The sequence below is a fragment of the Vidua chalybeata genome, chromosome 4 (assembly GCF_026979565.1).
Source record: "Vidua chalybeata isolate OUT-0048 chromosome 4, bVidCha1 merged haplotype, whole genome shotgun sequence".
In the NCBI taxonomy this organism is placed as follows: Eukaryota; Metazoa; Chordata; class Aves; order Passeriformes; family Viduidae; genus Vidua; species Vidua chalybeata.
Window position 1 is genome coordinate 69,788,354 of NC_071533.1, and position 14,572 is coordinate 69,802,925.

The 14,572-nt window shown below is 49.3% G+C and overlaps 1 protein-coding gene across 1 annotated transcript in view; it reads left to right on the forward strand.

Moving 5' to 3' along the window:
- Positions 1–5,932: 5,932 nt before the first annotated feature.
- ADRA1D (adrenoceptor alpha 1D) overlaps positions 5,933–14,572 on the forward strand; it is a 41,874-nt gene continuing 33,234 nt past the window's right edge. The window contains exon 1 of the mRNA XM_053941827.1: positions 5,933–6,899. Within this exon, the coding sequence (XP_053797802.1) occupies positions 5,933–6,899 (967 nt within the window). The remainder of the gene's footprint in view (positions 6,900–14,572) is intronic.

Below are 14,572 nucleotides of genomic sequence, written 5' to 3' on the forward strand. Positions count from 1 at the left end.
AAAGCCACCATGAAGGGAGGTTTTGGAAAAGAAAAATCCATCTTCAGGAAAGGGGCTTGGACTCCATCTCCACTGTGTGCTCTGGGATCACAGCACTCGAGTAGGGGAGCAAACAGTTAAAAACCAAATCAAAGCAGCCACATTCAGATGAAAAGGAGAAATCTGGGAAAAAATAGTAAATGTAGTGAGATGTGATAGTGGCTGGGATGGGCTGTGGGAGCAGGAAGCAAAGGGAAAGGGAATTGGAATCCATATCTGAGCAGGTTTAGGTAGATATCGTTAGGGGATGCTCAAAGTTTCTTTTCCCCCACCTTTCAGTTAACAAAAACTATTTTCTTCTCCTTCCCGCCTCATTTATTAAGCCATAAACATTCTCAGCATAGCCTGATTTTTCCTAGACTTAAATAAAATTGCGAGAATACAAAAATACCAACAAAACATGCATTAATCACAAAGACTTCACTTACATCAACAAAAATAATTCACCCCAACAAAGTCAAAATAACTTCTTAGAATCATTTAGGTTGAAAAAGAATAACATCACAACACCAACAAAGGTGGACAATTTACGCACACCCCATCCCCTCAGTCACAATTAAAATCAAAATTCCCCACATTCCTAATGCTCTGCAGCAATTGCCCAGTCCAGGTTTTGCTCATTACATCTCCCAGTTATTGACCTGATCTCCAATTTCTCCAGATCCCCCATGTTTGGAAACAAAAGGTGCAGCAGAAGAGGTTTGGACCATCCCTTGCAATCACTTTTAGCTCATTTTTTAATGTGCCTGAAGACCTGGGAGCAGCCCGGGAGCCAGCAGAGCTGGACAGGACCTCAGAGGGACAAGCAGTGAAGATTGATCCTGGCTTTCCAGAGGATTTTTGGATGCCCTGCCCAAGGCAAGGCAAAGCCATCTTTACAAACACTTAAATATTATGAATTTGCCCCTGCTCTGCATTGGCTGTGAGCAGGATCCATTTCTCCCAGCTCTGGATCCAGGAGATGCTGCAGGCAGGTGCACCATGGATAATCTTCCTTTGCAGAGCAAGGGCAGAGTCACAGAATCATGGTTTGGGTTAGAAAGGACCTTAAAGATCATTTATTTCCAACTCCCTGCCATGGGCAGGGACACCTTCCACCCACTCTCCTTGGTATAAACCCCAGAGTGTTTGCAAAAGTTGATCAAAATCCTTTAAGCTCTGCTGCTTTGAACCAAAAAATTGCCTTTCCTTTCCAAGACTTGGGCATAACATGTAATTACAGCGTGACAAACACTGTTCATCAGGAGTGTGTGTGTGTCTTTTTATCTATCTGAAGAGCCCTGTTCACATCATCAAATGGCACTACCTCAATCCCAGGATAACCTCTGCCCCAAAAGGATAAAAAAAGAGGGAGGAAAGGGATGAAAGGCATTAAGAGGGAAGAGTTGAACCTCCTGACCGGCAAGATCCCAGGTGCTCACACATCTCTGCATGTGTTTACCTCAAATTCCTCCATGCAGACCTTCCCCAACACCTTTGTTTGGCTTTAAGTGCATCAGCACAAACCTGTTCCTCATTAGTTTAAATTAACCATAATGGCCCTGATTTGGAGAGAAACAGATGAAAAGCAAGGAGGTGACAGGGTGGCAGTGAGCTCTGATGTGCTTTAGCTGAGCTGCACTGACAGCACAAGATGTGATCTCTCTCTGCCCTGGTGGGGAGGGCAAAGGCACCAGTGCAGCCTCAAGGGTTTTCTGTGTGGTTGGGGCAGATGTGGCAGCCCCCAGGCTCTCACCCCCACCAAAAATTGCCCCTTCCTCTCTCCCATCCCGTCCTTGCACCCCATTCAAGCCCTGCAGTCCATGCCAGCTCCAACCTCTCAGCAGCAGGGACAAGTTGTGTTTGGAGACATCAGGAGAGGAGGAGAGCTCACCCAGGGAGGGCAGGTGCAGATTCTTTTGCTGCTTTTTTGCCAGGATCAGGATTAAATGTGTGAGATGGTGTTTCCTGTTCAGACTCAGATCTTTATTAGTTCTTATCTCTGTCACAGTCTCACAAACCCTGAGTTCTGCAGCACTTCACTCTAACAAACTAAAAATGGAGCCCTGTCTCTCTCTCTCTACACGGCCTTTTAGGATAAACTGTCCAATTAAGAAATGACACCTAAATTATTTTTACTTTTAACCCAATAACCAAGGACTCATGGCCCACAATGTAGACTTTTTTATCCAATTACACAAAACTACCCAAACCCATGGAGAAGAAGAGAAGAAGAAGGTGGAGAAGAAGGAGAAGAAGAAGGAGAAGGAGAAGAAAGAGGAAGAAGAAGAAGAAGAAGAAGAAGAAGAAGAAGAAGAAGAAGAAGAAGAAGAAGAAGAAGAAAGAAGAAGAAGAAGAAGAAGAAGAAGAAGAAGAAGAAGAAGAAGAAGAAGAAGAAGAAGAAGAAGAAGAAGGACTAGTCTCTGCCCTAAAACATCCATCTTGCTTTATATATATCATTATATTCTACAACCTTAAACTCTTAAGTTTTCCACCCTGTGATATTACACATTTTTATTCAAACTCCTCACCCACAATCCCAGTTCCATCATTCCATTCTGGAAGCCTTCTCCACGGCCTCAGGTCAAATGCAGTGTTCTCCTGGGGGTCAGTGCCTGTCAGCACAGAAAGTCTGGAATTCTCAGCATCCAGGGTTCCAACAGGCAGGATCAGGGCAGACACAAAATCTTCACCCCAACAAACCTCTCTTTTCTTCCTACGTGGTTAAAATCCCGCTGTACATGAGAAGCTTCAGTCAAGCCTTCACTTTGGAGTGAGGCACATGTTTTCTTTATCTCCGGGTGTCACTGGATAGATTAGATGAGATAAATATATCTCCACAGCAATCTGTGTTGCTGCAAAGATAGGGCTGCAGAATTCCATGGATGAGATCTTCCCATGCTGAGTTTAGCATCCCAGTAAGAAACAATCCTTCATTTTGGTGGCTGACACGATTTCATCAAAACATAAGGAAAATGAATTTGACCTCAAATGTTGGGTGTTTGGGCTTTTTTTTTAAACTCACATTAAAAAAGCTGTTAAGTGTTTGTTGGGTGGGTTATTTTAAGCAAAGCCGTCCTTATGAACACTTTCCTTTTGAAGTATTTGTTCCTATTTTCTTGTATTTTCAAGTTCTCTTGTTCTTAGTAGGGCCAAAAACCCAGCTCAAGGAAATTGGGTGAAATCTTAAGGAAGAAAAAAAGTGCATTAAAGAAATGAAGAAAATAAAAAATGTGTCATTTCCTGCAATGATTATCAAGGGAAATAAAGGAATAAAGAAGCTATAATATTTTTTGTCCACTCTTATACCCAGTAAATCTACAGATCTCTCATGCTCTGACAGCACCAGTTAAATCATCCCACTCTCCACTTGGCCTGTCCTTTAAAACAACTATTTTTTTAAGAAAAAAAAAGTTGAAAAATCATGGATAAACACACTCCAAGGAAATATTTCCTGTGTACAGTAGAAAGAAGCTGAGGGAGAGCCCCTGTTCACCAGCAGGGCCAGTCCCCATCACAATGTATGGAGGCAGGTCACCGGGAGGAAACCAGTGTAAACAGGATCTGCTTTTATCAGTGGGAAAAAACCTCAGCCCTGTTTAAATTAGCCAGAAATATGTTCCTACATATTATACTTCTATGTTATAGTCACAAGCTGCTGTGTCCCAGCTTTGCTGCAGGGTTCAGTCATGGTAGGGAGCTGTCCCCAAATGCAAGACCATGGCTGTCCCTTCTGCTTTGGGAAGGAGCTCGTGATGGGATGCTTGCACCCCGAGGAGGATGCCTGGGCCGGGGGGTCAGGACTGGGAGAACAGAGTTTGGCATGGGAGGGGTGCTGGATGCAGGACCACAAAGGAAACCTGGCAAGGCATGCTTCTGGTGGGATGCTGGGGGTGAACTGTCAGACTGGCAGGGCATCCTCCTGCTGGGATGCCGTCCCGAGGGTGCCGGCATGGGTGTTTTCCAGTGGGATGGTGGTTGCAGTGGGATGGTGGTTGCAGTGGGATGGTGGTTGCAGTGGGATGGTTTCCACTGTGATGGTTTCCAGTGGGATGGTTTCAGTGGGATGGTGGTTTCAGGGGGATGGTTCCAGTGGGATGGTTTCCAGTGGGATGATGGATCCAGTGGGATGGTTTCCAGTGGGATGGTGGTTTCAGTGGGATGGTGGTTCCAGTGGGATGGTTTCAGTGGGACGGTGGTTTCAGTTGGATGGTTTCCAGTGAGATGGTGGTTCCAGCGGGATGGTTCCAGCGGGATGGTTCCAGTGAGATGGTGGTTCCAGCGGGATGGTTCCAGCGGGATGGTTTCAGTGGGATGGTTTCAGTGGGATGGTTTCAGTGGGATGGTTCCAGTGAGATGGTTCCAGCGGGATGGTTTCAGTGGGATGGTTTCAGTGGGATGGTTCCAGTGGGATGGTTCCAGCGAGATGGTTTCAGTGGGATGGTTTCAGCGGGATGGTTTCAGTGGGATGGTTTCAGCGGGATGGTTTCAGTGGGATGGTTTCAGTGGGATGGTTCCAGTGGGATGGTTCCAGCGGGATGGTTTCAGTGGGATGGTTTCAGTGGGATGGTTTCAGTGGGATGGTTCCAGTGGGATGGTTTCAGTGGGATGGTTCCAGTGGGACGGTGCCTCCCGCGCTGTCCCCGCAGCCGCGGCACCCGGGCCCGCCGGGCAATCCCTGCGCTCTGCTGCCCTCCGGCGGTGACGGGCGGGAGCGCCGCACCCCGGGACTGCGCCCCGGGACTGAGTGACCACTCCTGGGGCTGCACCCCGGGACTGAGTGATCTTTCTGGGGGCTAAACCCCAGCTCTGAGTGATCCTCCTGGGGGCTAAACCCCAGCTCTGAGTGATCCTCCTGGGGCTGCACCCCGGTACTGAGTGACCAATCCTGGGGCTGCACCCCAGTACTGAGTGATCCTCCTGGGGGCTAAATCCAGGAGCTCTGAATGATCCTTCTGGGGCTGCACCCCACTGTTGAGTGACCATTCCTGGGACTGCACCCTAGTTCTGGGTGCTCCTCCTGGGGCTGCGCACTGGTACTGAATGATCCTCCTGGGACTGTACCCCACTGCTGAGTGGTCCCTCCCGGGGCTGCACCCCGGTGCTGAGTGATCCTCCTGGGAGCTGAACCCCAGTTCTGAGTGGTCTCTCCTGGGGGCTGCACCCCAGTGCTGCGAGACACTTTCTGGAGCTGCACCCTACTGCCGATTGATCCTCCTAGGGATGCACCTCAATGCTGTGAGACTCTCCCGGGGGCTGCCTCCTCCCAGAGCGTGCCTGAACCCCCTCCATCATCATCTTGCCTGGACCCCCTCCATCATCATCTCGCCTGGACCCCCTCCATCATCTCTCCTCTCCCCGCCTGCTCTGCTGCCGGTTTCACTCTGCTCCGGGCTCGCCTCGTCCTGCAAAGCAGCGCTGCCGCCTCCTCCTCCTCCTCCTCCTCCTCCTCCTCCCCGGCGGCACCTGACGCGCGGGGCTCCCGCCCGCCCCCGGCCCGTCCGGCCCCTCCCGCCGCTCCCGGTCCGAGCGCGAAGCCGCGGAGCCGCCGGGCGCTGCCGGCCGTGCCCAGCGCAGCCCCCGGAGCATGCGAGGGCGGCGGGGGGGCTCTGACCGCGCTGCCCCCCCGGGCGGGCCGGCGGCGGGGCTGAGCGGCGGGCACAGCGGGGACGGGGGGCAGCGCGGACGGACGGCGTGAAGCGGGCGGGGGGCGACGGGCAGCGCGTCCTGCCCTCCCTCCCTCTGTCTGTCTCCATCCCTCCCTCCCTCCCTCCCTCCATCCCTCCACCCCGGCCGGGGGAGCGAGGTGCGGAGCGCGTCTTGGCGGGGGCTGCCAGCCGGGGATCATGCTGGGGGAGCTGCGCCTCGGCACCGCTTTCTCCTCGCCCTCAATGGAGCCCGGACTTTTTCTACAATGACTTTCCCCGAGCTGAGCAATGGCAGCTTGAGTGAGAACCGGACGGGACAAGGCAGCCAGAGCGCTGCCAACCGGTCCTGGGGGCTGCAAGGGGACGAGACCCCCGAGGGCAACGGCACCACGCTGACTTTCGCCTTGGATGTGCAGGCGGTGGGCGTCGGGGTCTTCCTGGCCGTCTTCATCCTCTCTGCCATCGTGGGGAACATCCTGGTCATCCTCTCGGTGGCTTGCAACCGGCACCTGCAGACGGTCACCAACTACTTCATCGTCAACCTGGCCATCGCCGACCTGCTGCTCAGCACCACCGTGCTGCCCTTCTCGGCCACCCTGGAGGTGTTGGGCTTCTGGGTGTTCGGGCGCATCTTCTGCAACATCTGGGCGGCGGTGGACGTGCTGTGCTGCTCTGCCTCCATCATGAGCCTGTGCATCATCTCCGTGGACAGGTACATCGGCGTCAAGTACTCCCTCAAGTACCCCACCATCATGACCGAGAGGAAGGCGGGGGTCATCCTCGTGGTGGTCTGGCTCTCCTCCATGGTCATCTCCATCGGGCCACTGCTGGGCTGGAAGGAGCCGCCGCCGCCGGATGAGAGCATCTGCAGCATCACGGAGGAGCCGGGCTATGCCCTGTTCTCCTCCCTCTTCTCCTTCTACCTGCCCCTCATGGTCATCCTGGTGATGTACTTCAGGATTTACGTGGTGGCCAGGCGGACCACCCGCAGCCTGGAGGCAGGGGTCAAGAAGGAGAGGAACAAGTCCATGGAGGTGGTGCTGCGCATCCACTGCCGCAGCGTGCTGGAGGAGCCTCTCTCCAGCACCCGGAGCAAGGGGCACAACTTCAGGAGCTCCCTCTCCGTGCGGCTCCTCAAGTTCTCCCGGGAGAAAAAAGCAGCCAAGACTCTCGCCATCGTCGTGGGTGTTTTCATCCTCTGCTGGTTCCCCTTCTTCTTCATCCTGCCTTTTGGTAAGTGACCCCATCCCAGCTCCGCTGCCTGGGGCTGAACCCCTGGGGACCTGCTCCTTGGGACAAACTTTTCAGGACACAACTCATGCATAGAAATGAGGGATAGGTGACTGATAGGTGAATAAACCAGCGATGAATTAATTCAATTAATTAACACTTACTCAATATTTATTAAGCGAAGTCATATAATCAATCAAAGTAGATAGCAAGTGAATAAAATAGCAGCATAATAATTGCTTTAATTAATTCATTCTGCATTCAGCATTTCAACTAACAAAGTTTAGGCTAAGGAGGAAGCAGCTCTGTTTCAAACAGGCTGTTTCTATGACACAGTGGTCTCCAACAACAGTTTTGCTGTCTTCTCGTTCTCCCAGTTTGGGAACTGCACCTGGATATGCCCCTGTGGGTCCAGGGCTCCCACCTCTGTTGGAGATGAGTGAGGTTTTATCCCTTCAAGGAGTGCATCAGAGCCTGAAGCACAAATCTTAACTTCCTGGCTTGCTGCTGTTGTGCAGGGACCTGGAGCAGGACCGGGTGTTATCCACAAGGGTGATGGGTGAAGATCCCTTGTGGTTTTCCAGGACTGATCCACCACCCCCAGGAGCTGTGGCCCTGCTGTAGTGCCCGTGTGCTGATTTAGGGCTGTCTCTCATGTTGTGCTCTAAAGTTTTGGCAAGTTGGTTGTGAAAAGGATGCTCCCCCCTGCGTGCAGGGGAGGCTGAGCAGGCACAGAGCCCACCAAGGACCTGTGATGTCCAAAGCAACGTCCCCTTCCAGCAGCAGGGAGCCAGGATGTGCAGGGAAGGCAGCGCTCCTCATCCTGACAGCAGGCACCCAGCTCAGGGGACCTGATTAACCCTCTGGAATGCTGTAGCTAAACCTGGAGCTGGGAAGAGAGAGATTAAAATAATTCCTGAGTACCAGCAGCAGCCTTTGCACAGAGCTCAGCAAAGCAAAGAGGTCTGTCATTCCATCTGCCAGCTGGGACCCACGTGTCCCACAGCCCATGGGGGACTTGTGTCCCAACAACCCTGCAGCCACAGGAACATTCATCACAGCTGGGGCTGCACTTTTTCTCAGGGTTTTTCAGATCCTCTTGCTCGGGGCTGCCTCTCAAGTCAGCGGGAGCAGCATCTGTGACTGCAGGACAGATTTTGACCTGCTGAGGTTTTGAGCTCCCTCCAGCACTGGGGCTGTTTCCCTGGGCTGTGTCCCCAGGCACAGCTGGAGCCCAGGGCTGTGGAATCCCTCCAGTGGGATAATCCCCTGGGATCCATGGTGCCTGGAGAGCTGAGGTGTCCCTGGAGTGGTGAATCAGGGCTGTGCATGTCTGCTCTCACCGTGCTGCTTTCTGGTGCCTCTGCTCCGGGGTCTCCTGTGGGTGAGGGTGGTGTTAGGGGGGTTTGGCTCAGCTCTCCACGGGGGTGAAATCATTGCTGTGAGGAATTTTCACCCTGTGGGAGCGTTGCAGTTGATGGTATAACTCAGGCAGAGAGCAGTAAAACTGCACTGAACTCCTCTCCCTGCAAGACCAGGGATGAATTACCCCATTTGACTGTGCCTCAGTTTCCCTTTCAGTGATCAGGTGTATTGGGGGGAATGGAGGGGAGGTGGTGTAACCTGCAAATAAACAGTTTGGGATTCGTGGGGCTCAGGGAGATGCCAGTCCTTGAAGGCTGAGCTCTCTGAGCAGCCCCATTCTGATATTCCCTTTCTTGGCCAACCAGGACAGGAACCAGCTCCAAACCTCATTTGCACCTTTACACCTTAAAATCACAAAAACGGAATGATTTGGGATGGAAGGGACTTTAAAGATTGTCTAGATCCAACCACCTGACAACCTTCCAGCTGATGGAGCTGGAAATCGGGATCCTGTTCCTCTGAGTTACTCCCACTACTTTGAAATAGAGAAGGAACCTCAGGAAAATATTTTTCAGTAGAAAAAACTAATTTTATTTTGTTTTACCATATCTGTTCTACCTTGAGACCCTTGTCCCAGCTTCTCTGCTGATGTAAATCAGAGAAGTCAAAGGAGGCACACTGATTTCCACAGCTAAAAATCCAAACTTCATTCTTTAGGTGCCTCCCACGAACCCTTTTGCTTCCTCGGAGCACACAACTGGCCAAGTCCTTTATAAACATGGCTTTGATCTTTGCTTCCTGCCATATTATATGTATAATATAAACACGGCAAAAGTTCATTTATTTTATGACTGCAAAATGTGCTGCCTCTGATTTCCCCTCCCTCCCTTTATTAATGGCAATTTCCTATTCAAATCTGAGAATCGTTCAATGCTGTCAAGAAGGGAACAGAAACTTCTAATCTTGGATTTTACAGCTCAGGAGACAGGTCTGAAACTTGCAGAAATCAGTAAATTTTACTGTGAATCCACAAACTGAAACATGCTGGGGCCAACTCTGCTAAAAAAAGAAGGTTGTGAGTGGTAAAGTAGAATGGGTTTTATTTATTTCACAAGACAAAATTAGGTGAAATAATTCAGGGCCAACTGAAAATGATATTGATACACACTTTAAATGAAAGTGAAACTCCTGTGAAAAACAAAATAACTTTCAATTGAAGAGCAATGTATTGTTTCAACTTCAGAGTAAATTGGAATTTATTAAAACTCAGAGACATTTAAAATTGAGCCTTCAAATTGCATCCAAGTGAAATGAATAAGTGATCTATTTTCTTCTGAAAATATCCAAATGTTTTGACTTCTTGTTTTCTCTCTTTGACATGAATTTGCTGGAAGTCATCATTGAGTCACACTGTTCACTGATGTCTGATTAAAATTTCTAGTGAAATTAAATTTTTCAAGTGACAAAAGACTCTCAGCTCCACTTTAAAGTCCTTCAGCACTCGGAAACTTCCGCACTCGCGCCGTCCTCGGTGTCTCTGAGTCTGCACACATCCTTGCCACTCTGCAGAGGAGCTCCCACATTTGTTACACAGGAGCAATATTCATCACACTGGTGCCAAAAAACTGAAATAACCCAAAATTTCAGATAGCAAGAGCTATGTGTGTGCCAAATGCTGTCAGCCATTTCTCCATGCTCAAATAATCTACAATGATTTTTCTTTAAATCAGCTCGAACTCCCCGATACCGCCACAGTCTATTTATCAGCTGAGTAATTTAACTCCCTCTTGGATGTGTGATCGCAGTCCCTGAGCACGGGATGTTGTCACCAGGAGTTTAAATGCAATTAACAGCTTCTGTGGCTAATGAGGATCTTTAGCAGCGAGTTGTTCATCCCAAGATGAAATCCCAGTTTGTAGTTCGTGTTTGGGTCCTGTCTTTGCCGAGTGTGGAGAGCGGTGGAGCTCTCCTGGGCTGCTGGGAGGTGGTTCTGGGTTTGTGGCAGGGTTCCTGTTCCCTGAGCAAACACCTGCCAAGAGAATTTACCTGGAGACTTTTCAGAGATGTAGGGCCAGGAGTTTAAGGCTGGTTTGTAGCACAGAGTTCATCTCCCTTTGGTTGTCTCAGGCCATGGAGATGCTCCAAGGGCTGGGGCTCTGCTCTGGAGCCAGGCTGGGAGAGCTGGGGGTGCTCACTGGGAGAGGAGAAGGCTCCAGGGAGAGCTCAGTGCCTAAAGGAGGCTGATAAAAGGAGGCAGAACAACTTCTTATATGGGCAGAAAGTGATAGGACAAGGGGCAGTGGTTTTGAACTGACAGAGGGCAGGGTTAGATGGGGTATTGAGAAGAAATTCCTCCCTGTGAGGGTGGGGAGGCCCTGGCACAGGCAGCCCAGAGAAGCTGTGGCTGCCCCTGGATTTCTGGAAGTGTCCAAGGCCAGGTTGCAGCAACCTGGGATAGTGGGATTTGTCCCTGCCCATGGCAGGGGTGGTGTTGCTGGTCCCTTCCAACCCAAACCATTCTGTGGTGGTTCTGTGACTACAAAAACATCCAGGCACAGCTAATGAGCTGATGGTGTCTGCACTGCAGGTATTTGCTGAAAAAGTGGGATATATCCTAGTCTGGATTTTTTACCCGATGATCTCCGAGGGCTTTTTCAACTTTAACAATTCTGTGGCTCTATAGATGTTTCACTGGCTCTTCTGCTAATGGAAAATCCTGTTAAAAGTTAGGTTCTGGATTTGTCCTTGCAGTAGGACACCTATGCCAGGTGGTCAGGGAACCAGAAGCCCCTATAGGTCGATAGTAACCTGCTTTCTCAAACCTGATCCAGGAGGACATAAGTAAGAGTAGGAGGAGGGATGGAGGCCTGATTCCCATCACTCTTCAGCTGGGGAGCACCTGAAGCTCGATGTGAGTTCTCAGGCAGGCCCATAGCAGGAGTGGAGGTCAAGACCTTCTCTATCAGCACCTCAGAAGGATCTAGGAGGAAACAGCCATCCCTTGGGATCAAGGATGGACTAGCTGGAACCCAGGATGGTGATTTATGTACCTCAGTGCCTGTGTTTTTTAAGCATGGTCTAGTCTGGGCTCCCATAGTGGGCTCCCGTGTTTGTTATCCTTTAGATTTGGTCAGAAATCAAGACTGGTGTGAGAAAGAAAGACACGTAGTGAGAAATGAGGAAACACCTTCGTTAGTGCCACACAAGGGTGAAGGCCACAACCCGAGGCTCCCTTCACCCTGTCCATCCACAAGCAGCAGGTTACCCAGACTGGGAATGCCTGAAGAGATCCCTGAGCATGGATAAAACCCTCCAGGCTGACAGTCTAATCTTTCCCTTGGGTTGGTGACCTGCTGTGCTTGCAGTGGAAGCTGCTGCTCATTTCCAGGTGTGTTTCAGAACAGTGAACTGGCTTTTCCACCTGCACCCTGAAGGAAAGGCAGCTGCTACACCAGCCAGGCTCTGAAAGGTCTCCTTCAAGCCAAAATATAAATATATTTTTAGTTGCTGTTTGACATAGGGCAGGAGCCCTCTCACAAAGCTTTTTGCAGAGCTGCAGCAGTGCTCAACTTCAGGAAGAGCCACTTGTAGAATAAATGATGGGGAAAACACTGTGAAAGCACATTTCATGTGATGTGAGACCGTGTTCTGGTAGAAATTGAGAATCTAATTCTACTCTGATAAAAGAGCATTTAGCATGGTTTCCTAATAGAAAAAAAGCTTATGTTATCACTCTGTGCCTGTGATGAACTCACCATCTGGTGAACTCTTTTGTGATTGAATCACAGAATGGTTTGGGTCAGGAGGGACCTGAAAGTTCCACCTCTCATTCCACCCCCTGCCATGGGCAGGGACACCTTCCACCAAAGCAGGTGGCTCCAAGCCCCATCCCCTCTCCTGACCTGGTCACACTGCTCTGGATGGAGCCCATCATCAACCCCTGTCGCATTTAGAAAAGTGCTAAAAGTGCTCTAATATCCCACGTTCCTATAAAAATGGACAGATGGGTGAAGGACTGAAAACTCCTATACTCTCCCTCACAGAAGGAAGGTTCAGAGCGAGCTCAGCACCTGGTTAGACATCAGAAAATAATGAAAATCTGCCACAAGACACAATCCCAGGAAAAACCTAAACTTCTTCAGTGTTGTTGTGCACAGGACCTGATTAAAAAAAAAAAAAAAGGTGATTTGAAAGTAGAAGGATAAAAGTAGATTTAATTACTTTGATTGTCAGGGCAGTTCCTTGTATCACCTGAAATTTTCTGAGTTATGGTAGAAGTGGCAGAACTGATGTAGAGAAATGAATGCAAATTGCTCTGGAATAATTATCTACATCCCAGAGCATCAGATCAAACTGGAACAAGAGCAATTGGGATGACCCATGCCATCTGCCACAGGTCCCCCGTTGGTCCTGGTCCACAGGAACCATACATTGATTAAAAACACCAGCAAAGACACTGGTGGTGTCAAAAGCTGCTGGTACCAAGCTCTGGTTGCATTTATTGAACATCATCCAGGCAAGAGGCACCACAGGATGTTCCCATCAAATGGAACATCCAAATTACCATGCCAAATTACCATAAATTTATTAAATTATAGAGGATGGATGGATGGATGGATGGATGGATGGATGGATGGATCTTCCAGCCCATCTCCCATTCTCAAGAAGAGAACACTTGGCCCCAAATCATTCCTGAACCATTTCAGGACTATTCTTAAAGCATTAAATGAGGGGAAATCCATTGTTTTCCCTGACAGATTTTGCTGTTGCTTCAGCAGCCCCCAAATGTGATTTCTGCTTCTCTTTTTCCCACGCAATAGCATCAGGGCTGTGTAGCAGCCTGCCAGAGTGTCATTCCTGGGGCATGACAGCAGGGATGTGTGCAGTGGGAAAGGCACGGGGACACGTGGGGATGTGCAGCCCTCTGGGGTGGCACTGGGGGAACAGTGGATTCACCTGCAGGGATTGTGTCTGTCTTGAGAAACTCTGTAGAAAAACAGCCTGGGAGCTGGGTTTCCCTCCAGGGAAAACACATTTCCATCCTGCAGGAGGGGCACAGGAGGCAGTTCCAAGTAGGCACATGGATAATGAGCCTATGAGTAAATTATGCAGCCAAAGCATTAGACAGTGTTGATTCCCTCCACGTGCCCGAGCGCAGAAGACACCAGGGTGCAGAAAAACAGGGAAACACTCCATGTTTGTTTGGAAATAACCAGCCAAAAACAATTATTTGGAGCCCAAGTGTTTCCTACCTGTGTGGGAAGCCAGGGGTGGACAGAGGGGCTCTGCACAGTTTCTGCTGTTGTAACAGATGCCTTATTCTGGACCTCAGTTAATGATTTGGGCACCCAAATTTGAACATCCGCTCTGCTTGTGCCTGACCAAAGCAATGCAGTGATTGGAAGCAGGACCCAGATATTCCATGACTTGTGCAAGGGATTATTCTGCTTCCAGTCCACCCACTACACCACCAAATAAAACTATTTAAAGCCAAATGTCCATTTTTATATGGCAGAGTCCTGACGCATCTCGAGGCAGTTGCTATAAGGAGTTGTACCACAAACAGGGAAAAAATAGACCCTGAAAAAACTGAAACTACTGGGATTCAGTGAGCAAAATGTTACAAAATCTCTCAACAGGAGTTTTGGAACCAATACCAGAATGCACCACATAACAGTAAATTCATCTATATTAAGCTGGGTTTGATGGCTTCATTATATTTGACAAAACAGGTGTATTTCTTTGGGAAAGCAACATGAGTTATCTTCTGATGGATCAATAGGAGTTTTACCTGCTGTGATTACTGTGCTGTATTCTAGGTAGGGCTGATAGCACCTTTTAATATTATGGGACCCTTCTGGGATAAAGTCCCAGTTTCTGGTGCCAAACATTATCTGTGAGGTGAAATTTTCCATTCTCTGTCTCTGTAACAAACTGAGTTTGTTCTGCCAAATGTGAGACAACTTGAGATGAACAAACCTGTGAAAGATGACAGGCAAAACACAGATTTTGGTTCTTGGGGTCTCTATCCTTGCAGGAGATTTATTTCCATCATTCCTTATGGGATAACTTGCTGTATTGATTCTATGATTGTAGTGAAACAGCTTTGTTCACTGATTAGGATTTTTTCACTGATATTTAGGAAGAATTCCTTCATGGAAAGGGTTGTCAAACACCAGCAAAGGCTGTCTGGGCAGTGGTGGAATCCCCCACCCCTGGAGGGATTTAAAAGCCATATGGGTGTAGCACTTGGAATGGTTGGATTTTGTGATTTTACAGGGCTTTTCCAACCTTAATGGCTCTGTGATTCC